At 53.8% G+C, this 25617-nt stretch overlaps 2 protein-coding genes across 14 annotated transcripts in view; one reads left to right on the top strand and one right to left on the bottom strand.

Annotated features, from left to right (window-relative positions):
• Pdzd7 (PDZ domain containing 7) lies at nucleotides 1–19333 on the top strand. Of its 12 annotated transcripts, none has more exons than XM_040273096.2 (17): nucleotides 1–1378; nucleotides 1734–2115; nucleotides 5502–5642; nucleotides 5925–6099; nucleotides 6620–6796; nucleotides 7070–7217; nucleotides 8492–8552; nucleotides 8959–9354; nucleotides 9779–9976; nucleotides 11805–11855; nucleotides 12461–12630; nucleotides 15588–15679; nucleotides 15806–15897; nucleotides 16002–16073; nucleotides 16758–17354; nucleotides 17641–17741; nucleotides 18136–19333. In XM_040273096.2, the coding sequence occupies exons 2-17, from the start codon at nucleotides 1890–1892 to the stop codon at nucleotides 18499–18501; spliced, it is 3063 nt and encodes a 1020-aa protein (XP_040129030.2). In that variant the 5' UTR covers nucleotides 1–1378; nucleotides 1734–1889; the 3' UTR covers nucleotides 18502–19333. The 12 variants fall into 12 exon arrangements, 9 of the variants coding, with proteins under 9 accessions (XP_040129030.2, XP_077880304.1, XP_077880251.1 ...); XM_078024178.1 differs by having other exon boundaries at nucleotides 18516–19333; XM_078024125.1 differs by having other exon boundaries at nucleotides 1–1089.
• Lzts2 (leucine zipper tumor suppressor 2) overlaps nucleotides 19174–25617 on the bottom strand; it is a 10055-nt gene continuing 3611 nt past the window's right edge. For both annotated transcript variants that reach the window (XM_005333670.4, XM_005333669.5), the window contains exons 2-5: nucleotides 23299–23748; nucleotides 22025–22696; nucleotides 21239–21508; nucleotides 19174–20536 (exon numbers count right to left, since the gene is read on the bottom strand). In XM_005333670.4, coding sequence (XP_005333727.2) covers nucleotides 19853–20536; nucleotides 21239–21508; nucleotides 22025–22696; nucleotides 23299–23706 — 2034 coding nt within the window. In that variant the 5' untranslated portion in view covers nucleotides 23707–23748 and the 3' untranslated portion in view covers nucleotides 19174–19852. The remainder of the gene's footprint in view (nucleotides 20537–21238; nucleotides 21509–22024; nucleotides 22697–23298; nucleotides 23749–25617) is intronic.

Consider the following 25617-nt stretch of genomic DNA (forward strand, 5'->3'; position numbering starts at 1 on the left):
GGGAGGAGCTGCACACTGCCCGCTTCGCTTCTCTTGCAATGCCCTGGCGGGCCTCCAGAGGCACCCTGTCTCTGCTGCAGGGGTATAGGTGCACTTGGCGCAGGTGCGTGGTGTGAAGGGGCGGTCCTCTGATGCAGAGCCCGCCCGGAGGGACTCAGGTTACTGATTGTTTACTTGAGGGCTGTCTGTGATGGCCCCTGCTTCCTGGGCCCCCTGGGCTCCTACCCAGGTACCCATAAGCTCCTCTGTCAGCGCCTCAGTGTTCAGCATCCCTTCGCAGCAGAGTTCCTGTCGTGCCGCCCTCTTAGGCTCTCCCTCTCAGACCCCTTACTCCACTGTTTCCCCAGTATCTTTATACCTCCAACCCTCAGCCCTGCACCACTGATCTTAGCCCCAGATGTGAATGGCCAGAAGGCTAACCTCCATCTGCATCTGAGGAAAAACATCAGAAGTATTATTCCTTCCCCTAGTGTTCTGGGACAATTGCCCTGCCCTGCGACCTTTCCAGAACAGGGTGGCCTGGCAGACACCTTCTGACATAGAAGGAGGCAGGTGACAAAGGCAGCCCTCATGCGCGCGCGCGCGCGCACACACACACACACACACACACACACACACACACACACAGCTTACCCAGTCACCACACAGCACACCTGTAAATGCCCAGGCGCCACTCGGCGCTGTAGCTCATCGCGGGCTCACACCCTGCTCTTTTCTGGTGAATCCCCCCCATGGAGGCCTCAGGAGTGACCACGAAGGGGTGGCATTTCCAAGAGCCCGGGACAGCGTGGCCCGGAGAAGACAAGGTTCCAGAAGGATGGGACGAGCCGAGAGTCAAGCCCTAGGTTCGCGTAACGGGTTGGGGCAGAGCCCTGTGGCCCCAGGACCAGGTGACCAGCGGCAGACCCCCGGCGACCAAGGGAGGTGCTGGGAGAGAATAACTGGTGGCCCCACTAGCCAATGGGAGCCCAGAGCTTCACAGACCAGCCCCATTCCCGCAGCCCGCCGGGCGTGGGCGGGGTCGCTGGCTGCTGTACTGGCTGGCACCTGAGGGTGCACAAAACCCGCTGCGATCACACACCGGAGCAGGTGAGGGGGCCAAGTCAGAGAAATGGGGCCCAGGAGGGCTAGGCCTGGAGTAGGGGTTGTGTTCTGGGTGCCAGATCTGCTCTGGGAGACTTGGCCCTGGGTTTTTCGCTGGGTATTGTGAGGCTCTGACCGGCAGATTCTCCGCCCAAGCGTGGGAAGGAGTCACGCAGCAGTTTTGAACCCTGAGCAGCTGCCTGCGGCCAGGGGATTTCTTGGGCCTGGGCCGCAGCTGTCCCAGGTCCTGAAGCCCTACGCTGAAGGTTGGCCCCTATCCGCATACACAGAAGAGGTATGGCAATGAATTGTCCTGACCCTTCATTTTTCCCACATTGCTGGAAGGCCAGGGGCTGAATAATCCCATATCCACTCTCTCAACCTCTACTGAGGACTGGGGATGGGGTAAATGACTCAGCTGAGAGCAGAAATGAGGAGAGCTCCCCATACACCTTTTATATAAATGGCTCCAAAGGTCCAAAATGGTGCCTGGCCCTGGTCAACCCCTGGCCCAGGGTGGGAGAGGTGGGGGGCTGAGGGTCTAAGATATGGGAGAGCAGGATGCTCAAACCAGGGGGAGAAGTGGCAGTTCTGGGGACAGTAGGGCAATGTTCACACCCCCTCACCCAATCTATGCTCTCCCTGTCCAGGTCTGGAGCCTACACATCTGAGAAGTTAGGGTTTCCACCTTTCTGAGACCTCACCCTGCACGGAAGGCTCATGGAGCTCAGAGCACTGGGAGCTGGCCTCTGGAGGGTTGGCAGATTCCTTCTGGACCTATAGGGTGCCACTCCAGTCCAGCCACCATGGCACATGGCTTCACAGTGGGCTTCGACCCACCGGGTCTAGGAGAAGTCAGCTCTAGCTCTCTGAGCTCCCTCTCCTCCAGAGGCCACCTGGGCAGCGACTTCGGCTCCACCGCAACGCGATACCTGTTGCGGAAGCAGCAGCGACTGCTGAATGGGCCCCCCCGTGGAATCCGAGCCTCATCACCCATGGGCCGTGTCATTCTCATCAACTCCCCCATCGAAGGTGGGTGTGGGGCCCAGTCACTAGCTTGGGCTGGGGAAGGCTGGGATAGAGGACAGCAGGAACTAAGTAGGAGGTGGTAAAGCCAATGATTGGGGGGAACTCAAGAGTCTTAGGGAAGTGAGGGCTCTGGGAACACACATCTTCCTTGCTTACCCTTGCCTCTCCTCCAGGCCAAGATTTTAGGGCTCTAAGATTGTAGACCAGAGTTAGAAGCTAGGGATAGGACAGCAGGGAAAGCTGTGTGTATAGTATGTTAGCCCTGGAGTGAGCAAGATTAAGTGTTGAACAGGCCCATTCCTCCCATGAACTCTGCTTTTCTCCAGATCCATTTATGTGTGCTTTGTGGGATGGAGCAGGATGGAAAAGGACATCTTCCAGCAACCAGCCAATTGTATGACCAGCTCTGTACCTAACTATGAGGAGTCAGTGCCCAGGTTTCAGGGATCAAAGCAAGGGCCTGAAGGTAGAGCAGCAAATGTTCAGTCAGAAGAGAAGAGAGAAGAGCTCATTGAAGGAAGCCTAGGTCTGGGCCCTCAAAGAGGGTATGACCTAAGCTGGTGTAGTTACCTGATGCTGCAGTTATTGTACACCAATTCTATACCTGCCCTGATTAGGTCCTGCAGAGGACCTAGAGAAATGAGCCTCACCTCCAGAAACATACATTGTAGCAGGACTTAGAGACACAGCAACAAAAACAGCTGGTTTTGGGGTTCAGCTATCCCCCACAGAGGTTAGAGTGAAAAGCATGGAGCATGTGAGGCAGGCACCTAGGAGATAGCCTGGTTGCAGCGACAGATGTGAGGCGGCAAAGATCTGGTGAACAAGACAGCACCCTGACTGCCAGGCAGGGAGCAGGGCCCTCTGGGCCTGGGCTTTCTGTGGGCAGGACCAGATAAATATCTCCAGCTCCTCTCCTCTTTCTTAGCCAGCAGCACTCCCCCGACTGGATCTCAGATTGGACTTTTCAGGCCTTGCTCCTCCCCTCTGACCCAGCTGGGTGTCTCTGTCCCTGTCCCCAGAACATTCATGCCATCACCTACCACAGTGTGCCTCACCTTTAGGTGAGCAGCAGGGCATTGCTGAGGGTCACCATTGTCAGTCTGGTCATGTAGCAGAAGTCCTCAGAGGAGCTAGGAGGTGTGTGTGGAAGGGAGTGGGGAGGCACTGCCCTCATGGGTTTCCCTCTGCTGAAAGAACTATGTAGCCAGCAGGTGGCAAAAGCCTGAAATCCCAGCTATTCCAGAGGTTGAGGCAGGAGGATCACAAGAGTCCAGTCTGGTGACTTAGTTTATATTTTGAGACCCTGTCTCAAAGTAGCTCAGTGGTACAGCCTTACCTAGCATGCTTGACGCCCTGGGTTCAATGCCCAGCACCAAAACAAAACAACAACAACAACAACAAAAAAACCCAAAGACAAATCACTTGGCCTTACTCCTGAGTTTCTGGTTCTAGATCTGTGGTGAATCCCAAGAATTCACTTTTTTTTTTTTAACATCTTTACTGGTGATGTTGATGCTGCTCGTCTCAGGAACTACTGTGACAGGGACTAACTGGCAAGAGGGCCAGAAGTCCAGGAAGGCTGCAGAGAGGGAATGAGGAAAGGAACTGGCCTATGCAGGTCAAAGCAAAGGTGTTGCAGGCAAAGGGGACAAAGGGAAAGGGTTGGTTTCCAAGAGTAACAGGAAGGAGGTCAGTGTGACCAAAGCCCAGGGAGGGAGGGGAGGGAAGTGGGCAGAGGAAGCCTGTGGGTGGCCTCACTGAGTCCAGGGAGGAGTTGGAGTTCCTCTAGAAGCTGGCAAATGGGCAGGAGTTGACATTTTTCATCAGGGGAGAGGCATGCCTTGTTATAAACACAGACTGGCCATGAAGAAGATGGAGAGGGCAAGAGCAGAAGGGGGCATATGGGCAACTGCTATAGAGCTCCTGGAGGATGGGTGGGTGGCCAGGGCCAGGGCAGTGGAGGGAGAGAAGGTCTCATCCTTAGAGGACTCAGGCTTCTGAGCTCAAACCTCAGAATAGGTATCACCTTGGCGCAGGGCCCTAGGCCCGCCCCCCCAGGAGGAACTGAGGAGAACGAGGGCTGGGGCTGGGAGCAAAAGACTCCTGGGCTGAGGCTGAAGTGTCCTGTGACTACAGTCTGCTGGGAAACCCCACAAGCTCCCAAGTCTCTGTCCTGCACTGTCCCTCCTCAGGCTGCCCTTAGGGACTTCTGTCTGAGCTGGCCATGCACTGTAACCTGATTTCAGCTAGATCAAATTGAAGTGTGTGTGTGTGTGTGTGTGTGTGTGTGTGTGTGTGTGTGTGTGATTTCTCCCTCTCAAATACCTCTAGGGTAAGCCTTTCTGAGAAGAAATCTCAGAAAGGGACCCAACTCATCTGGGACCCATCTTATCCTTAAGTTTTCTTGCTTTTCTCTTCCCGGAAGTTCTCCTCAAGGCCTGCCTCTGAGCCTGGCTCACTCCATCCCCTCCTCAGTGTCTCCTTTTCCTTCCATCCATTCAAATCCCATCCATCATTCTTCTAAGAAGCCTTTCCTGATAACTTGGGACCCAGGACACTCCCGTACCTTCGGACTTACCCCAGCACTGGATGGAGAAGTTAGCTCTGGGCACACCATGCAGCATGGTGATGTTTGGGGTTTCTTTTCCCAGGTAGCCAGGTAGCCCCTGCATGCTTACTCCCAGAATCACAGAGTCTAAGAGATGGAGGCCTCAACACTCTTTCCTAAACATCCCAGTTAGGGATTTACCAGGTCTGAGTTTGCATGCTGCTCACTAGCTGTCCCAGGAAACCCATTCCATTTCTGGCAGCTGCATATTTCAGAAAGTTTTTCCTTACAAATCATGCCTCCGTCTAACTCCACCACATGGGCTTGATTCTGCCCTCTGGGTTCCACTGACAAAAATATCTAATGCCTTCCAGAGCCTCGCTCTACAGCTATTTGAAATTAGAGCTAATCTACCATTTCTGTTGCAAGCAGAAGAGGCCAGGCTCCCTTTGCTGTGTCCCAAAGAATGGAATTTGAATCTTCTTTGCCATCTTTCTGGGCCTCTGAGTAGCAGCCGTTTTAGAAATATGGGCACAGAACGCTCAGTAAACATTACACACACACACACACACACACGCACACACACACACACACACACACACAGCCAAGGAGCAGGACTCCTGTCCTGATATCCTCACCTGCTTCCACACACTCCATGGCCCAGGGTCAAAATCACCCTAAAGGGAACTTGGAAATTGATTCCCTCCCCATTTAGGGTCCTCAGTACATGTGGCTCTGACCAGTAATCCAGCTTTTGCAAGCCCCAATTTTGGGAACCTAGGGGCCCTCTGTGCCCAGAATGAACATGGGGATCATGCCTGTGTCCCCATTCCTGCAGCCAACAGTGATGAAAGTGACATCATCCACGCAGTCCGGGTGGAGAAGAGCCCAGCAGGGAGGCTGGGTTTCAGCGTGCGGGGAGGCTCTGAGCATGGCCTGGGCATCTTTGTCAGCAAAGTAGAGGAGGGGAGCAGTGCAGGTGAGTGATCCTGGGGGGAAATTGCTGGTTTAGGATGTTACCCCCATCTCAGGGGAGGCAGGGGATGCTGTGGGCAGCAAGAGGAAAAATCCTCAGCTCTGGAAGGCTGATCTCATGGAAGATGGAGCCCACCGTTGGGCAGAGTGGATCAAGGGACAGAGATTCCTTAACAGGCAATACTCAGAGCCTACTCTGAGATCTGCACCTTGAGGGAGGAAGCTTGGTACCCCAGGGAGCTCTGTCCAGTGGGGAGGTCAGCCTCCTCCCCACTCTCTGGCGCAGAGCGGGCTGGCCTATGTGTGGGGGACAAGATCACAGAGGTGAACGGACTGAGCCTGGAGAGCACCACCATGGGCAGCGCAGTGAAGGTGCTGACGGGCAGCAGCCGCCTGCACATGATGGTACGGCGCATGGGCCGGGTGCCAGGCATCAAATTCTCTAAGGAGAAAACCACGTGGTGAGCAGCCCCAGCCCTCCCATCCCCCAACCACCCCTGAACAGGAGAAGCCAGGAAATAAAATGGGCCTGAGTCTCCCTCCTTGCTATACTTCAATGGCACTAGCTGTCCAACACCAGGGCCCTCTTCCCTCATTGCTGCTGCTGTGAAACTAGGGCACAGCATCAGCACCTCCCTCATGGGGGCATTATAAGGAGTAGAAATGGGGCCCTAGGGCTGGGGGTGGTTCAGTATACAGTGCATGCTCCCTGTGCCTCAGGCCCTGGGTTCCATCTCCAGCACCGAAAGAAAAAAAAAAGATTTTTAAAAAATGGGGCACTGCATATTGCAGCTGTTCCATAAAAATGTGAGTAGGATGATTTCCCAGATTGAATACAACTTATGTCCCACTGAGGATCCTAGGCCTGGGATGTCCCCTGGAGGCAACCTCCCTTTCCCATGCAGCTACAAGACTACTGGGAGGGGAGATGGGTGGTGGTGGCTGGGGACCCCACCTGAGGGTCCCTTGCTGCTGTTCCAGGGTGGATGTGGTGAACCGGCGGCTGGTGGTGGAGAAGTGCAGTTCCACTCCATCCAACAGCAGCTCGGAGGATGGCGTGCGGCGCATTGTCCACCTGTACACGACCTCTGATGACTTCTGCTTGGGCTTCAACATCCGAGGGGGCAAGGAGTTTGGCCTGGGCATCTATGTGTCCAAGTAAGGGCAGGGACAGGGTGGAAATGGAGTATCTAGAGCTTGGGCTGGGAATGGGGCTGGGACTGGGGCCTGGGGATGACTAGCAAGTGAGGCCTGGCCAACTACAAGTCCAAATGAGGGCCCAGGTCAGGGGTGGACCTGATAAGGGATGTGGTCATCAGGAGGGGGGTCAAGGAGCATGACTAGGCCATTCCCATATCCAAGTGAAAGGGAACTAAATAGGGGTGAGGGAGACAGGCCAGAGTCTTATCAACTGACACCTGTCTGACCCAGAGTGGACCATGGTGGGCTAGCAGAGGAGAATGGCATCAAGGTGGGGGACCAAGTCTTGGCGGCCAACGGTGTCAGATTCGACGACATCAGCCACAGCCAAGCCGTGGAGGTGCTGAAAGGCCAAACACACATCATGTTGACCATCAAGGTGGGCAGGACTCTGGGAGTCATGGAGAGGCCAGACTAGAAGAAGTATTTCCCAGACCACCCTAGTTCTTTATTGAGCTCCTTGGTCTCCCCTATGTGACATTTCCATAGCCAAGTGGAAAGGAGTTCGAATTCCCCTTTTGCAAAAGAAGAAACTGAGGTTCAGAGAGGCATTGCAACTGAGGTTCAGAGAGGCCAGTGATTCTGCTGCTCAGTAGCCTAACCTGGCTTCAGTCCTCTCCCCAGATTCCTGAGGCAGCACCCTTTCTTCTGAATGGTGGAGACCTAGGGTTGAAGGAATAAATGTCCTGCCCACAAGGGTGGAGTGATATCTGTGGCTTTGGGCAAAGACCTGGTGGTGGGCACCCTTAGGCAACAGGGCAAGGAGCCCTAGGCTAGGGCCAGAGATCAGATTTCAGGGGAGGCAGCTGTATTCATTATTCATGTAGGTCTCACGCTTGCCTGAGGATCAGGTCCTTCTCACTCCAGCTTCTGCAGGAGGTGATGCCTCACTCTTCCTTGGTGCCAACTGGTGGGCCCTGCTCTGCCTTCTCCTTCGTCAGCAGGCCTTTGCCCATCTCACCATTTAATGCCTCCTCCACCCCCACTATTTCCCACCTCTCCCGCATCCCATTTCTCCCTTTCCTTCCTCAAATTATCCCAGACCCCCTCCTCACTCCTGCTCTGCCTCTTATTCATTCATTCAACAATATTTTTGAGGCCTGGGGGTGTACCTCAGTGGTAGAGTTTTTGCCCAGCAGGCTTGAGGCCCTGGGTGCAATTTCCAACTCCATATAAACAAAACAAAACTACAATATTTTGAGTACCTCCTCTGTGCTGGATGCTATGCCAGGTACTGAGGCTGCATCAATGACAGGACAGACAAGGTCTCTGCTCCTGGGGGAAAAAGGACAAACCAGATACTTGTAGACTGTGACAAATGCCACCAGGAAATTAACAGAGAGGTGAAATGGAGTAATTTGGGAAGATCCTTATAGCCAGGGGACATCAGGGCAGGTCTCTCTGAGGAAGTGACAAAGAGCAAGAATGAGCTAGCCACATAATGAGCTGAAGGAAGAGAAAACAGGCAGAAGGGAGGGCAGGTGCAGAGATCCTGTGGTATAAAGGAACTTGGCATGATTAGAAATAAAGTGGCCAATGTTGCTAGAGCACAGTGGATTCAGAAGGGAGAAACGGAAAGTAAGGTTTACTCCTGTCCTATTTCTTACCCTCCCTTCTCACCTGTTCCTCCTATACCCACCATGACCTCCCCAGGAGACAGGCCGGTACCCTGCCTACAAGGAGATGGTTTCTGAGTACTGTTGGCTGGACCGATGTAAGTGGCTTAAGTCCTCAAATTTGGAGGGAAAGGGGCTAAGACCCAAGAGTGGGGCCAGGGTCTCTGAAAAAAGAAAGGACAGGGACCAAGATCTACTCAAGACCCTCACATAACCCAGAGCGGCTTCTAGGACCCCCCTGATGTCTTGCAGATTCAATTTCAGGTTCTTCTAGGGCCTTGAGGCCCAGAGAGTGAACAGAGAAGTGCTCTGTCTGAGGTTTCTCATAAGACAGAGGCACGATTGCGTAGCAGCTTGTGGCTTTAACCTCAGTGGCTTCCTGGCCTTCGTTCCTCTACCCGCAAGCCAAGCCCCGGGGTGATCTGCAAGCCTCACAAGGTGCTGAGGCAAACCCGTCATATGCCCAGGTGCTGCAGATGCCCCTGCCTTCCCCTCTCCCTGCAGTGAGCAATGGGGTGCTGCAGCAGCTGTCACCTGCCTCTGAGAGCAGCTCCAGTGTCTCCTCATATGCCTCCAGCGCCCCCTATAGCTCAGGCTCCCTGCCCTCGGACCGCATGGATGTCTGCCTGGGGCCTGATGACCTGGGCAGCCAAGGACCAGGTTGGGGGCGGGCGGACACAGCCATGCAGACGGAGCCTGATGTGGGGGGCCGTGTGGAGACTTGGTGTAGCGTGCGGCCCACAGTCATCCTCAGAGACACAGCCATCCGTTCTGAAGGACCCCCTCCTGCCCGCCGCCTTGACTCCGCCCTCTCAGAGTCCCCCAAGACTGCTTTGCTGCTGGCCCTTAGCCGACCCCGGCCCCCCATCACACGTTCCCAGAGCCACCTGACCCTATGGGGTACGTGGGGAATGGGAGGCTACTGCTTTCTCTATAGTCCCTGGTCCAAAACTGCTCATTCTGTCCCAAGCCCCAGACCTCTTTTTACTCTGGGCTCCATTTAAGCCAGACCTGGGCCGCAAACCCATTCTTAGTCCTAACCCCAACTTTGATCCCCAAATCCGCCCTCACCCCTGTCCTTTCAATCTCAAGTGCCCAGGCCTGTTCTCCCCAGCCCCAGCTTCCTTACACGGCTGCACTTGTGTGATTCTGGGAGAGGTGGAAACTGGAGGAGGAACCCCCCACACCCTTCCCCACCCTGCACGAGTGAGATCCTGTCTGCCACCCCCACTCTCCCTTTTCTCTGCCCCTTCCCACACCCCTGCCCCTCGTCCTTCCCTTCTGCCCACCCTCCAGCCCCCCGGGTGCTCCCTCGTGTCTGCAGAGGAGAAGAAACAGCGGAAGAAGGAGAAGTCGGGGTCCCCTGGGGAGAAGGGGGCCCTGCAGCGCTCCAAGACTCTGATGAACCTCTTCTTCAAGGGAGGGCGGCAGGGGCGGCTTGCAGGGGATGGGCGCAGAGAGGCCTGGACACTGGACAGCAGGAGCCCAGCCAAAGCCCGCCCTCGCCTGGACCTGGAGAAAGGTAGGTGCTGGATTGACCGGGCAGGGAAGATGGGGCAAAGTCCGCCAGCTGGGGTCTCTGGCACACGGCCACACCACTCAGCCTGGAGAGCCTCGGTTTCCTCATAGATTCAATGGGAGTAATAATGCCTGTTTCTTTAGAATACTAGGGAATAAGTGAGTTAGCAAATGTAAATCACATTGTCTGGCACACAGAAGGTGCTCGGAAAATGTGGTGGTCATTGTCATCTCGCCTTACCTCCTTTGTACAGAAAGGGAAAGTGACAGAGTTGCAACACAGCAAGGAAGTAGAAGACCTTGGCTCAGAGCCCAGTGCCCTTGGTGGTGGCAGTAGTGGGGCTTGCTTTTGCCAGCCATCTAGCTTCTCAGGCCCAATCAAATTCTAGAATCATTGAGCAAGACCATTTCTAGATCAAGGCCCAGGAAGAGGGCCTGCCCAGGCTGTACTCACATGAGGCTTCCCACTCACGAGATGGCTGTCCTCCCTGGTAAAGCTCAGCTTCCAGGCCAAGAGTGGATGAGTTAAGACTCTTAGAGCTGCATTTGACAGAAATTCATCCAAACTAACTTTAAAAATCACCTCTTGGGGCTGTGGCCATGGCTCAGAGGTAGCACACTTACAAGGCAGGTGTCAGGCACTGGGTTCGAGTCTCAGTACCACATATAAAATAAATAAATAAAAGTCTATCAATAGCTAAAAAATATTTTTTTTTTAAAAAGTCACCTCTTGCTGGGCCAGTGACTCAGGAAGTTGAGGCAGGAGGATCACAAGTTTGAGGCCAGTCTCAGCTATTTAACAAGGACTTAAGGAGATTTTTTATTTAAAAAAGAGCTGAGGATGTTGCTCAGTGGTTAACCACCTCTGGGTTCAATGCCTGGTACCAAAAAAAAAAAAAAAAAAAAAAAAAACCTCTTAGCTCACGTACTGACTTAGGCAGGTCTAAAAGTCTGAAAAATATCACTACATGTGTCCATTGGTCTTTTGGTTCCATTTTCTGGTGAGTTGATTTGCCATCATGCGGGCTTTACTGACTTGGTAAGATGGCCACTATTATTTTGCAATCCCCAGGGAAAAGGAGTTTCTCCTGAAGTAGTTCCAGCTAAGTCTCATGAACCTCTCTCATCCCCACTGGGGTCACAAACCATGCTGAACAAACCACTGTGATGTGGGAGACAAAGTGCTTTTGCTGGCCAGCCTGGGTCACATGCCTACCCCAGAGTACATGGGCTGAGAATGGGGACATTGGTCCCCAGGAGACCATTAGGGTGAGGTTTCCAGAAAAGGGGAGTGGATGTTGGGTAGGTGAAAACAATCAGAGAAAGAGGAGCTGGATGCTGCCCCAATCCGGATTTGGATGTTCTGGGGCATCAAGGTGACAGTCCCATAGGAGAGACAGCCCTCCAAATTAGGGCCAACCCCCTACTCCTTCACCTCTCTCTTCCCACAGCTCCCAGGACACTGCTGTCTCCTGGTTCTCAGCTCACCTCTCTGGTCACTCTTATCTATCTTTTGAAGGTTCCTCTTTTCTCCTCTGACCCTTGAAGGTAGGTACCCCAGGCTCTGTCCTTGGGGTTCTTTCCTCCTTCTTTCAAATGAATCTCCCTGAGCAGCGCTCACACTGACTCCTCTCTTGATCCAAAATCTTCATTGACTCTCTGTTGCCGAAGAGTGAAATCCCTAGCTGAGCATGACCTTCAAGCCCCTGGGGTCCAGTTCTCTTGTCTCCGGATCCAACATACTTACATCCTGAATGCTTCATTTCAGTCAGTACTGAGTCCCTCCCAACCCTTATTTCCAGAGCCTGCCTGAGCCTTTTTCTTCTTCACAGCAGGGGGAGTTGGGCCTGTACAGAAGTTTGTCACCTGGAGATTGAGACGTGGTAATTCATGCATGTCTTTCCCAAGGCCTGGTCAACAGTAGGGTGGCAGATAAGGGTGCATGTTGGGGCCAGTTTGATGGCTTTGGACTAAAATCTGTTGGGCTCGAGCAAGAACCATCAGGCAAAGAGGTACATATTGGGGGCAGTTCAAAGAATTGGACTAAGCTTACCATTCCCAACTAGAAAAGATAGGGTTGCACACAGATAGGGGGATACATTTTGAGGGTTTGTGTGGAGTCTCCCAGAGAGATATCTGGGGTCAATGAGAAAGTCTGTGATAGGGCTTCCAATGAGGAACAGACTAGTATGACATTGTATTTTTAGGGGACACAGAGATCACTGGGCCAAGACTCTATTAAGGAGTAGACTGGTATAGGGGTGGGTTTGGGGACTAAAGGCGGGTGTGGGTACTCCACTGGAGGGCAGGTTGCTGTGGAAGGCCATACTGGGGAATATATGGACTAGGCTAGAATTTCATGCTAGGTACTTGGGCCTCTCAGCTGGCCTGTTTCTTCAGGCCTGACCCCTGGTAGGGAAGCCCTGCCCACCCACCCTGACAGTTCCTGCTCCTCCATCACATCCTTTTGCCCCTCCCTGCCCTGCAGACCGGGAGAGGAGCCAGGCCCTGATCTCTGCCAGGTCCGGGAGCCCCTCTAGCCAGCTGCCCAATGAGCAGGTGCAGGCCTGGGAGAGCCGGCGGCCACTCATTCAGGACCTGGCCCGGCGGCTGCTGACAGATGATGAGGTGCTGGCAGTCACCCGTCACTGCTCACGGGTAAGCCCCCAGCCCTCCTATAGCTGTGGCCCACAGTGGCTCACTCACCTAGCCCCTTATACATTCAGGCTACTGTCCATTGAGCAGAACCTGGGCTTGATTCTGAGAGGCCAACAGTCAGTAAAAGAAAAATACACCTCTCTCTCTCTCTCTCTCTCTCTCTCTCTCTCTCTCTCTCTCTCTCTCTCTCACACACACACACACACACACACACACACACACAGAGCAATCTCACAGGAAAGGGAGCTATATGATAACTAGATCCTAAACACCCCTAGTAAAAAATCACTCAAGATGCTGTGAAGGAGAAAAACATAAAAGATAACCCCGGAGAGGTACACATTAGGTGGCATGGTCTAGGAAGGTCTCCTCGAGGAGGTGACATTTAAACCGAGGATGAACAGGTGATGAGGGGGTGGAAGTGAGTCCCTTAGACTCCCTCTAAGCCCCCACCCAGCCTTATCCCCCTTGTCATCTTTTATTCCTGGGACAGTCAGTAGATCCAGCCCTATGCAAAGTCCCCTTTTTCTTTTTTTTTTTTTTTTAACAAAAGAAAAACAAAGTCCCCTTCCGTTACCCAAGTAACTAAGTTACTTACTTACCCATGTAAGCCATCTTACACCATTATTCTGTTCTCTTCTACTTGAAACAGAACCCAAGGACCCTAGGGCAGGGTGGGTGTCAGCTTTTGAGGAGTCCCTAAAGCCTGAATGTTGGGGAGGCTGTGTGGTGCAGCTCGCCCCCTCTAAGAGAACTGGAAGATTCTGTCCTATCCCTTGTCTCAGGAATCCCTGGAGTTCTGTGGGTTCTGCACAGCTTGTGCAGGCTGAGGGGTTTCAGAGAGTCATGTGCAGATTCCTCCAACCCACCTTGCTCAGAGTGATGTTGTATATCAGTGTAATATCTGCATTGGCATGTCCGGGGGCTACCTGGTTTATGTCAACATGACTGCATGATTTTATCTATGTATGGGCTTGTATGTATCTGGCTAGTGCATGTGTGTGTCCAGGTATTGTCACCTGGACCCTAAGATGTGGTCATTCATGTATCCCTTTACTAAGGCCTGGTTCACAGTAGAGCTGCAGGTGGGGGTGCATGTTGGGAGGCAGCTACTGGACTCAGAATTAAACTCAGTAGGTGTCACACAGCTCTGAGTGCTAAGTACAGCTGTTATTCACCAACCTCCAGGGATCTTGTACCTCTGGGATATGGCCACTAGGTGGGGTTCTGTGTCTGTTTCTTTGGCCAATGCCTTTCCCCCTCATTCCTCCACTCTGCAGCCCTCAAGTCAGGACATGTACTCACTTTGTCCCCATATCACCTGCAGGCTCTACATACTGCCTGACCCAGTCCCCTCCACCACCCTCTGGGATGAATCCAGCCCTCAGGGATCGATAAAGTTCCTCTGATGCCTGGGCTATAAAGCCCTGAACCTCAGGCCTCCCTTTTCTCTCCCCTCTGAGCCATTGCTACACAGCCATGAGACCAAAATACCTCTGTGCTCACTCCATGGTGCCCAAGCCACCTCTTGACCACTTATATTTGGCAGAATAGAATATAAGTTGCTTATATTACATTTAAGGCCCTCTCTGAGGTCACCTCTCAACACCTTTCCCATTGTCTTCCATGGCCACCACTTTGGCCTGAACAGGTTACGAACTAAGCAACTTCAGGGAGGACAAGTCACAGCGCTCACCACTGTGCAGCCCTACGTGGAGGCTCCTTGTGGACCCGATAGCCACACTAAACCTGTTTACTCATTGTTCCTCTTCGCCTTTGGAGCACTTGCCTCCCTGATCTTTTCTTTCAGAGTCTGAGTAAAGGCCACCATCTCCGGGAAGCCCACTCAGAACCTCCACTTCTGAAACCACCGTTGCCCTACTGCCAGGGATTTATGGTTCATTTGCCCTTTGTTCCCACTAGACTGAGTTTCCGAGGATTGGGGACAGGGGTCTTCATTATTTTGTCTCCACTGCCCAGTACAGGGCCTGGATGCTGCATGATTTGTGGACTTGATGTATGTACACACATGTGGCTGTTTCTGGGTCATTTGCATGTCTTTCTTCAGACAACAAGGAGTGTATTGTGGTTTGTGTATGTATGAATCCCTGTGACTGCGTGAGGTTTAGGGCCACACACGAAGTTTTTATTTATTTCCAGCTATTTATGAATGGAAATGACTCACTCTGACCACCAGAGGATGCGCTCTCTCTGTCTATGCCCATAAAAGAGGTTCTCTGTGTGCATGTCCCTGAATCTGTTTCCCTCTCGCCACCAGGGGGCAGTGTTCTGCCCAAGTAGGGTGGCTCCCAGTGTTCAGTTCTCCAGTCTGTGGGGTGTGGCATCCGCGTTGGTGGCATCCAGGCAGTGCCAGGCAGAAGGGTACTGACTGGAGAAGCTTTTTGAGGAGCCACCCCTTCCCCAAGGTCCCCATTCCAGCTCCAAACAAAGGGTCAGGCCCACAGCTTAGTGTTGGGCTCAAATTCCTTCCTTCTGTCAGGAGGTGGGGGTGGGGAGGAGAGTGGGCTCCCTGCTCATCCTTTAATGCCACCAGAGCAGAGAAGAGCCAGACATCTCCGGTTGCAGTCCTTCCTCACATTTCCTTATCTGTGTTGCTTTGAGCAAACTCCCCTCTGAGCCTCAGTTTACTCATTCATAAAATAGAAATAGTTAATGTCATCTCTCAGGGTGGTTAAGTGAGAAGCCATATGTAAAAGGCTTAGAAAAGTGTCTGTCCCAAAGCTATTATTGTTCCTGCCATTTATTATGGATCTGTTACTACTTCAGGCTTCCACAAGGTCACCAAGATAAGACCATCCTCTAGACCCTGGGGTGGAGTGAACATTTCCCAAAACATGGAGGGTCGAATGGGTCCCCAGGCCCCTGTGTGCTCTGGTTTCCCCTGGCCCACCTGTGAAGTCCCTGCTTTGTCTGACCTGTGGTGCCTCTATCTGCAGTATGTGCATGAGGGTGGCGTGGAGGACCTGGTGAGGCCCCTGCTGGCTATTCTGGACAAGCCTGAGAAGCTCCTGCTTCTGCGGGACATCAGGTGGGGAGGGGCTTGAGGAGTGGGGGCAGGAGGGGATCCCTGATACCTCAACATCCCCAGGGAGGAAGCTCCTCCAGTTACCTCAGCAACTGAACTCTGCTCACCCACATCTCTTGCTTCTTCTAGGAGTGTGGTGGCCCCCACGGACCTGGGCCGCTTTGACAGTATGGTGATGCCCGTGGAGCTAGAGGCTTTTGAGGCCCTCAAGAGCAGGGCAGGTCAGCAGCTGGGGGCCAGGACTACAGGATCCTGAGCCCAGGTGGGGGTGGGGCCAGCAGAAGTTGCTAACCTGCCTTACTTCTGACTTGTTCTCTCCAACCAGTACGGCCTCCTGCTTTGAGACCAGCCCGGCAGGACATGCCACCCAAACGTCACCTCATCACCCCTGTGCCTGGTCAGTTGGAATCTCAAAACCCAAGGAGGGGGGCACAACCCGGGTAACGTTAGGAAAAAAGGAGGGGCCTTCCATCCCTGCCCCCAAATGGGGTCCTCATGGCTTCAGAGGCCCATTGAAGGAAAGCCCTTCTCCATTTTCATCCCATCCACTTTCCACCTGCACTGTTACTCACTTCACAGCTGCTTTTAAACCTGCTGGCTTTTTAAATCCAGTCTCATTCTATGTGATAATATTTGAGAAATTATCAGTTCAAGCTGTTCAGGGTGGCACACACCTGTATCCCATAACTTGAGAGGCTGAGGCAGGAGGATTGCAAGTTCAAAGTCAGCTTCAGCAACTTAGCGAGGCCCTAAGCAAGTCAGCAAGGCCCTAAGCAACTCAGCAAGACTCTCAAAATATAAAATAAAAAGGTCTGGGGGGATGTTGCCTAGTGGTTAAGCACCCCTGAGTTCAATCACCAGTACCAAAAAAAAAAAAAAGGAAAGAGAAAGAAAGAAATGTATTATAATAGAATGTATTAAAATGTGACTATAATAGATCATATTTGTCTGTCCCAGTGGGCAGTGGGCCTGAGCAAATGCAGGTCTGGTTCTCATAGGCCACACACACACCTGGTGGCTGGAAAGGTGGTCTGAGGTGGGAGGCCAGGAGGCAACGGCCTGACCTTGGCCTCTTCCCCAGATAGCCGTGGAGGTTTCTACCTGCTGCCTATGAACGGTTTCTCTGAAGAAGAGGATGGGGAGCTGAGGGAGCAGCTGGGGGGCCTCAAGGTCTCCCTGAGTCCCTCGGCTCCCCACCACCCTCATCAAGGGATCCCCCCTCTCCAAGATGTGCCAGTAGACGCCTTCACACCATGCAGAAGCACATGTACACCCTCTCTCCCACCACCCCCTGTCGCTCCCCGGCCACCGCGGCCTAACTGGCTGCTGACAGAACCCCCAAGACGAGAAGATCCTCAGCAGAGCCAGAGCCAGAGCCAGGGCCCAGCCCAGGGTCGAAGCAGAAGCCACAGCAGGGGTCGAGGCAAGTCCCCTGGGCGCAGGCGCTCCCCTTCCCCAGCGCCCATCCCCACCTCCAATGCAGCCAATGGGCGCTACCACAGGCCTCGGAAGGCCAGGCCCCCTCTGCCACGACCCCTGGATGGGCAGGTGGCTAAGGTGGGGGCCAGGCAAGGTCCTTCAGAGAATGGATCCGGCAGGGGAGCTGAGGAGGCAGCCATGAAGGCCCCCAGTGGGGAGCTGAGGACAATCACACTGTCTAAAATGAAGCAGTCCTTGGGTGAGTGCAGGGTGGACTGCACTGGTGGGGTAGACTCCTGGGTTTGGGTAGTTGGTGAACTTGAATTTCAAGATCTGCCTGGGCATAGGAAAAGAACCTGAGGTAAAGGGAAATCTAGATTTGGGAGACTTGGAATTTGAAGGATTTGGGAGTTGAGACTTGAGCAATAACAGTACCTGGGGTTTGGGAGAAGTTGGGGGCCCTGGATTTGGGGATGAGGTCCTAGGTTCCTCCTGGGATTTGGGGGTATGGCTATATTCTCAACAGAGCCTTTGACCCTCTCTAGGCATCAGCATTTCAGGGGGCATCGAGTCCAGGGTGCAGCCCATGGTGAAGATAGAGAAGATCTTCCCAGGGGGTGCGGCCTTTCTCAGTGGGGCCCTGCAGGTAGGTGAAGCCCACTCCCTAGGCCCAGAGCTGAAGTCTGGCAAGGTGTGGGGCTGCTTCATCCAGACATGTTCAGACCAGGTTGTGGGAAGAAGCTTGGGAGCACCGGGGTCAAGAGAACAGGCCTAAGGGGAAAATCTGTCCCCTGATGCTAGCCTAGGCCTGAGGGACGGCCCATCCTGTTCCACCCTGGGCCTCAAGGGACAAAAGACCATTGTCTATGCCCCACCCTGCCCCCAACAGCTCCAGGCACAAAAGTCCCATTGTCCATCTCCTGAACCCAGTTGGGGGAGGAGTACCCTAGCCAGTGGAGGTGAGAGGACACTGCCTTCAGGTTAGGTGGTAGGGTGGGAGTGACCCAGGGAGTGCTGTGACTCTCCCATCCTGATCCCAGGCTGGTTTCGAGCTTGTGGCAGTGGATGGAGAGAGCCTGGAGCAGGTGACCCACCAGGGAGCAGTGGACACCATCCGCAGGGCTTATAGAAACAAGGCTCGGGAACCCATGGAGCTTGTGGTCAGGGTCCCTGGGCCTGGTCAGCTCCCCTTACCCCCTGACCTGTCAGTTCTTACTAGTCAGCACCCTCCTCCTGATCCTCCCTCTGCCCACCCACCTGCTGATGCTACTCCAGTTCCCTCCCACTGGCTCCCAAAATCTTCCATGAGTGCCAGGACCCATTCTACAGAGGAGGCCAGACTTCTCCAGAGGACTCCTAGCCCAGTACCTTCCCCAACCCTCCAGACTCCTGAGACTAACCCCTGACCCCTCCTCCCCAGATTCCCAAGGATTCTTTCCACTGGCCTCAGATCCACCCGCCCTCCCACCACTGAATCCAAGTCTTCCTTTTATCTCTGGGACCTCTCTTGTGAAGCTCCTGGGGACTCAGGAACATCTTGGTCCTGCTTGCCCTGTCTCCTAGAGCTCCACACTGCTAGCTCTGCTCCCCTCCCAGCTGTCAATTACACTCTGCCCTTTCCAGATAAACCTGGTGTCCACCATGGACAAGGTGCTAACAGGCAGCCTGTCACCTGCACTCACTGCCCCTCCAAACTCCTAAGACAAGGAGGGGAGTAAAAAACTCAAGGTCTGGAGCCTAGGATTGGTGGGCATCTTCTCATGTCCCCTCTCCCCCACCCCCAATTCCCTAAAGAATCAAGGGACAAAAACTGATGAGTCCTCAAGGGGTCAATGCATCCACCCCCCAGTTCCAAGTAGCATTCAGTGCAAGGGACAAGATAGAAAGCTTTTCCAATTCCTAACAGAGACACTTTCATGCTGTGGTACACTAGGACCTCACTTTCTGAACTTGTCCTTCCCCCATGGCCCTTCCTCTCCTTAGTTAGAGCTATGAGAGGTGTGGGAGTTGCCAGCAAACAATGAAGGGATGGAAGTCAAACAAGTTCCTCCAGCACTGGTTTATCCAGCATATTCATGTTTTTTAAAAACCAAAAAAAAATTTTTTTAATTTTTTCTTTGGGTTTGTACAAGAAATTTACAGTGTGAAAAATATACAAGTGAAAACAAGGCCATAAACCTGGGTGTTGGGAAGGGCTGCTTGGTCACAAACACAAATAAACAAGACATTTCTGAGTTCTTCCTTTGGTCTGACTTCAGCCCCCTCAGCCCAGGAGGGAGGCTGCAGAGCTGGGACATGGGGATCAGACCCCAGTTCCAGCCCTGTCCCCCAACATGGCCAAGGTGGGGGCAGGCACATCTGGAGCAGCTGGTGCCATCTGGCTCTCTCTGGCTTTGGGGTGGGGAGAATGTGGAGATGAGGAAGCCCCTCCTCTTCCCAGCTCCAATGGCTGGAAAGGGCTGTCAAGCATCTGGGACAAACAGAACTGGTGGGGTGGCACTGGCAGCAGCTGGGGAGTGAGATGGGCAGAATAGTAGGAGCCTCTGGATAAAGTGAACATGGGGGACGTTCAAGGGGTCTGATCTTGCTCCTCCAAGTCAGGGACACCCAAGTTCTTAGCAGAGGCCTAGAGGCCTGTACCCTGGAAGACAAGCGGCTCTGAGACCCTAAGACTTGGGGATGCTCACTGGGTCCTGGGGTCTGAGTGGACCTGTGGCTCCTGGCCCCTTCAGTGAAGCTCACTGTGGAGCTGGAGTCCTAGATTTCGGTGGCAGTGATCTCCTCCAGGCAGATGCAAGGTGCTGGCTCAGCCAGGCCCAGGTCAGCGAGCTCCCGGGCCTCCAGCTCCAGGCTGAGCTGCTGCAGCTCCTGCTCCAGCTGCCGGTTGCGCCGGTACATCTGGATGTAGTTGTGTTGCAGCTGCTTCTGGTAGCGGATCACCTGCTCCTTCTCGGCCTGCCAGGCCAGTCGCTCCCCCTCAAAGCTGTCCCTCTGCTCTTCGCCTCGCCGTCGTTCTCGCTGTAGCTCCACCCGCAGCCGCTCCACTTGGGCCCGCAGGCTGCCTCCTGCCCCAGCTGCTGCCCGCTGCACCTTGGCCTCGTCACTCTCTGCCAGGAGGAATGGATCAGTCGTGGCAGGTGGTACAGGGGGCTCCCGGAGTCCAGCTGCCTCAGCGTCCAACTGTCCGGCCTTCTCTCGGAGCCGCTCAGCCTCTTGGCGGTGGCGCTGTAGCTCCTGGGAGCAGGTCTCCAGCTCCAACTCCCGGGCTCGGGCTGCCTCCTGCAGGCCCCGGGCTCGGCCCTCACTGACCCGCAGAGCAGCCCGGGCCTCCCGCAGTGCCACCCGCAGTGCCACCAGCTCGCTGCCCTTCTGTACCAACTCTGCCTGAGACTCCTTCAGTTGCTGCTTCAGCAGGGAGATCTCGCCTGACTTCTGGCACACCTGAGGGTGGGAGATGGTCAGGAAGGATGGTGAGAAGGGTTCTCTCAGGGGATCAGGCCCTGGGCATCATGCTGGGCATTCAGGAAGCTCAATTATTACCTCCATTTTACAGATAGAGACACTGAGGTGAGCCTAGCCACATATCCAATGTCACACACCTTGTAAGTGGCTAAAGGGGAACACAGACCAGATCTTTTTCCTTCAAAGGTGGTTTTATCAAAACATCAGAAGATACTCTGGAAGCACTGCCTAGCCACGGGAACAAGGTGGTTGTGGTGTGGGAGTGGGAGCAACCATGGGCAGAGCACGTGTCCAGGTCTTGGGTGTGAGAACCGACATCAGAGCCTGGGTTCAAATCTTACTTCTGCCTCTGTTGTGTGAGTGAGTCTCAGCTCCAGCTTTTCTGGGCCTCAGTTTCTTTGTATCTAAAATAGGGATATTAATAATACCCACCTTGTAGGGGAGGCAGTGAGACAGCAGTGCCACTGGCTATGTGGGCACCAGGCCAGACCAACAAGGAGACCCAACATAGAAGCAGGAGGAGAACCCCACCCAAAAAGGGAGATCTGAGGGTCCTTATCTCAGAGGTGAGAAAGGGCAGGCACTCTGGGGCGGCTGGCTGAGGGAGTGTATAGCTGGGCCTGTGTTTCCAGAATGTGTCCTGGTGTCACCCTCCTGCCTGTCCCTCCTGGTCTTGCAAACCTCCCACTTGGTCTCCTCCAGCCGTGGTCCAAGTTCCCGCTGCTCCCGCTCAAAGGTGGCACAGCGCCTCTCCAGCTGCTCACGCTCCTGCAGCAGCTGTGCAAAGTCATCCTGCAGCTGGCGCTTCTCTTGCTGCAGCTGGAACACCTGCAGCTGCAGCAGCTGTTGGGTGCGCTGGGCTCGCTGTGCGGCCTGCTGTGCCTGGGCTGTACAGTCCTCACGCAGGGCCTCACGTTCTCGAGGCCAGTGTCGCTGTCGCTCCCCGAATGCCTGTGGGCGAGAAGGCAGGTCTGTCCTGCTCAGGTTCCCCAGACTGAGCCCTGCCACCCTCTCCTGCTCACTGCCCAGGTGGCCTACAGTTTGGGTTCTAAGAGGGCAGAGTCCGTGAAACCAGTAATAATTATTACAATAGTAGTATGAATGGCTTTTATGATAATAATAGAAACAACCACCATAGTAACACCAAGCATTTACACTGCACTTCTGAGGTGCCAGGCTAGCACTTTATATCCTTGGCCTTATTTCTCATGATGACCCTATGGAGCCAGAAATATCTCCATCTATAGATGGAGAAACTAAAACTCTGTAAGGTTAAGTAACTTGCTCAACTTTTAAAAATTGGCACATGGCAGGCAGTGCTCTGACTCCTTATCACTCTGCATGTGACACCAGGGGGGTGTTAATCTAACTGCCCATCCCGTCTCCCCACCAATGGAAATGTTCCTTGCACTCCCAGTATCTTTGGATGTTCTGCCACACCACCCCCAATACCACCACTGACCACACCTGGCACATGGTGGCCTCGCTCTCATCCAGACTGTCCCGCAGTTGCTGCAGATCCGCCTCACGGTCACGGTCTCGGTCTCGGAGCTTTTCTTCTAGGACACAGTGCAGCAGGGCCTCATCCGAAGGGGGAGGTGGGGGTGGGGGTGGCGGGGAGCGGTCCCCACAGGAACTGTCAGGGGAGGCCCTGGGACCACTACCCAAGAGCCCCCCAGCCACACGTCCCCCCAGAGAGCCTGTGCTCTTGCTGGAGGAGGACCGGCCACTGTCTGAGTGGGAGGGCCCAGTAGGGGCCCCTCGGGCTGGCCCAGGCAATGCCCCCCGCCCAGAACCATGGGAGGGTAGGTGCCCGCCTGGGGAGGTGGTGACTGGTTCAGCACCCCCGGTGCTGTAGGTAGGCAGGCTGGACAAAGAATTTCTGCCAGAGTCAGATAGAGTCCCTGAGGGGCAGCCACTGGCCCAGCCACTCAATGCCAGGGGCTTGTCGGCAGCAGAGGAAGAGGAGGAAGAGGAGGAGGAGGAGGCAGGGCCCCCAAACAGCTGTGTCAGGCTGCCTTGGCTCCCAGACAACCCTGTGGCTCGAGGACCCAGGAAGCTAGGTAGGGAGGGCGCCCCTCGAGGTTTGGGCAGCACTGGCTTGAAGGCTGTTGGGCGGATCAGGATTTTCTCCATGTTCTGAAACAAGGTACCACATAACACTGAGGATGTGCTGCCTGATCCTTCAAAGCCCTTGTCATGCTCCCTGCCCTCCCACCTCCAACCCCCGTACATTAATAACAATTGCTACCACTGGCAGAGGGCTTCCTGGGTGTCAGCTTTATGTCAAGTGATTCAAAAGGTTCATTTCTAGTCAATTATGACAGACGAGTAAAACATTATCACCATCCCCATATTACTGATGAGGAAATGGAGGTTGAGCAAGGCCATAGGCCTTGTCCAAGTCAAACTCACAGTTGTTGGACACTGATAACTGAAGAAACTAAGATTTACTGAGTACTTGCTAGGTAGGTCCTCAATACCATGCTAAGCATTATTTGATTTAATTCTCATGACAGCTAATGAAAGTCTACCTTGACTAGACTGATAACAGAAAATGGGCTCAGACAAAGTGATTTCCCTAAGGTCACACAGCCAGAATGTGACAGGTGGGATTAGAAACCAGGGCTGGTGACTTTCGAGCTCACATTCTACCCTGTAAAAAGGCTTACAAATTCCAGCTTCCCCAGGGAGGGGGGTTTTGATTCTACCCAGACTCCAAAAGAGGGGCTGGTCCTTACCTTCTCCAGCTTTCCAGAGACAGGGATGAGCTTTGGTGGGGGACCACGGAGGTGGGCACTGCGTGCCCGCTGCTCTCGTGTATCCTCAATGTCACTGCTTGGGCTGGGGGGTGTTTCTGTTCGGAAATCCTCATTGATGTAGGTGAAGCTGGTGCCGGGGACATTTTTCCTGGGGGGCACAGCTGGGCACAGTGGTTCCTGTGTCTCATAGCCACCCCGTAGCAGCCCATCCTGCTGGCGGAAGAAGGTGGGCCCAGGGGGGCCGTGGTGGCGAGAAGGAGCTGGCCCCCCAGGGCAGGGCCGGCCAGAGATGAGACTGCTCACGCTGCCCATGGTGGGAGCTTGTGGGGCAGCTGTGGCCTCAGGAGCTGGCTCCAGTGGCACTGGCAGAGTGTGCACAATGGCCATGGCAGCAGAGGCTCAGGCCTGGCCAAGGGCCTCGAGGGCAACCTGTGTAAGCAGGGCGATGGTGTCAGAGTCCCTCCACCATTAGCCCCATCCCCATACAAGGTCTTCTCCTGATCCTGTGATCCAGGTAAAACCTCCCTCCACCCCAGCACCAATAAAAAGTCCCAATCCCTCGCAAGCCTCCTCCTCCGAACACTGGCATGAACCTCAATCCTCTCTAGGTGCCAGACCACTGCCCAACTCTGGTCTGAACAGGTAGACTGATTTCACCAAGCAGAGATGAAGGGATGGGAGGTCTGGGAGGTTACATAGGGCCATTTGGCAATGGAGATCCAGGCCCAAGCTCAAACCTATAAGAGGTCAGGGCTCAGGTGAGGTGTGGAGCCATCTCCACCAGTTCCAAACACAGGTAGGTAGGTCCCTGCTCTCCTGGGACAAGTGACCTCATTACAGGGCAGTTTAGGCTGCAACATCAGGGATGCAATCAGCAACTCAGATGGTAATTAGGGAACAAACAGCTGAGGCCAGGTAGTGCGCAACCTTCCCCTGCTGGGCCTCAGTTTCTCTCAGACAGAGAGGCGGCAAAGGTGGAGCTGGATAAACAGGAACCCCACAGCTTTTAAGGAGCCCTCTGGGGTCCCCTGCCTCTCAGAGGTAGAGGCAAGCTCATGCTTACTTCTATGACAACTCCTAGCTTCTCCACAGTCCATAGTTAGGATCCAAAGAGGCTGGACAGTCTCTGCCCTGCAGCTAACCTCTATGAAACCTTCCAGCTTTAGCTAGTCTCCAAAGTAAGCCCCAGGGGATACATGCAGAAGCCCACCACCACCTCTAGCAGCTGCTCCCAGATTCCCTTGCCAGAATCTCAAGCAAGAGGGCTCCACCTCCCCAGGCCCTGCTCCTTCCTGGAAGGGGATAGCAAAACCTCCACCCGGAACTCCCTCCCAGTACTGAGACTGTTGATGACCAGGACTTAGGCATCTGCTGAAGTCATCATGCAGAGCAAGGGCCAAGAAGTGGACAGAGAACTTCACGGGAGTAGGAGTGTGCATATTTATTTATTTGTGTGCATGACTATATGTACAGGAGCATGAAAATGAACACTGTCCATGTATATGAAAATGTGTGAGTACATCACGACGAGGTATGAATATATGTGTTTGGGCAGATGTACCAGAACATTCTATACATACATGAATGTATGTGTGAATTCTTAAGTGTGTCTTATAAGAGTGTGTGTGTGAGTGAATAAGAGGTCAATATTATAGTGTAGGTAAATGCAAATGCACATGACAGTGAACTTGGGTCTGAATGCGATTACATCAGAGAAAATGTTTGGATAGACGTATCAGTGCCTTTATTATATGCAAGTTTAGGTGTAAACTGCTATGTGTACCTTACATGATTATGTGAACAGGAAGGTGAGCGTGTACAAGTATGTAAAAAGGAGTCTGTAGGAGTGTGAGCAAGTGCAGGAACAGGTAGAGACTTGAGTAGCATGTAGGGTCCCTGGGTGGGTGGGAGCCTGATTTTTTTTTTACCCTCTTGAGGGGTGGGGAGAGGTAAGACTCACAATATCTGACTCCTTTGCCCAATCTGTTCCCCTTTTCTTGCCTGTGCTCCATTGAGTCTATCCTCTTTACCCCCACCCAAGTGGATAGGCACTACAACACTGAGAACCACCACGAAGAAGACCAGAATGAGGGAGGAGTTGCTGGGAGCCAGGCAGGAGGTGAGCTGGGTGCAGGGTGCAATCATAGGCCCCTCTGCAGGGCAGGGCAAGGGTGGGGGCTGAGACTACCCATAAGTCCCATCCCTGAGCAAAGCTGATAAAGTTCCCCCTCTTGTCCTCCCCACTCTCAGGCACCATTCCGGGGCATGGAAGAACAGTAGGGAAACGGCAGGCACTGT

The sequence above is a fragment of the Ictidomys tridecemlineatus genome, chromosome 1 (assembly GCF_052094955.1).
Source record: "Ictidomys tridecemlineatus isolate mIctTri1 chromosome 1, mIctTri1.hap1, whole genome shotgun sequence".
NCBI lineage: Eukaryota > Metazoa > Chordata > Mammalia > Rodentia > Sciuridae > Ictidomys > Ictidomys tridecemlineatus.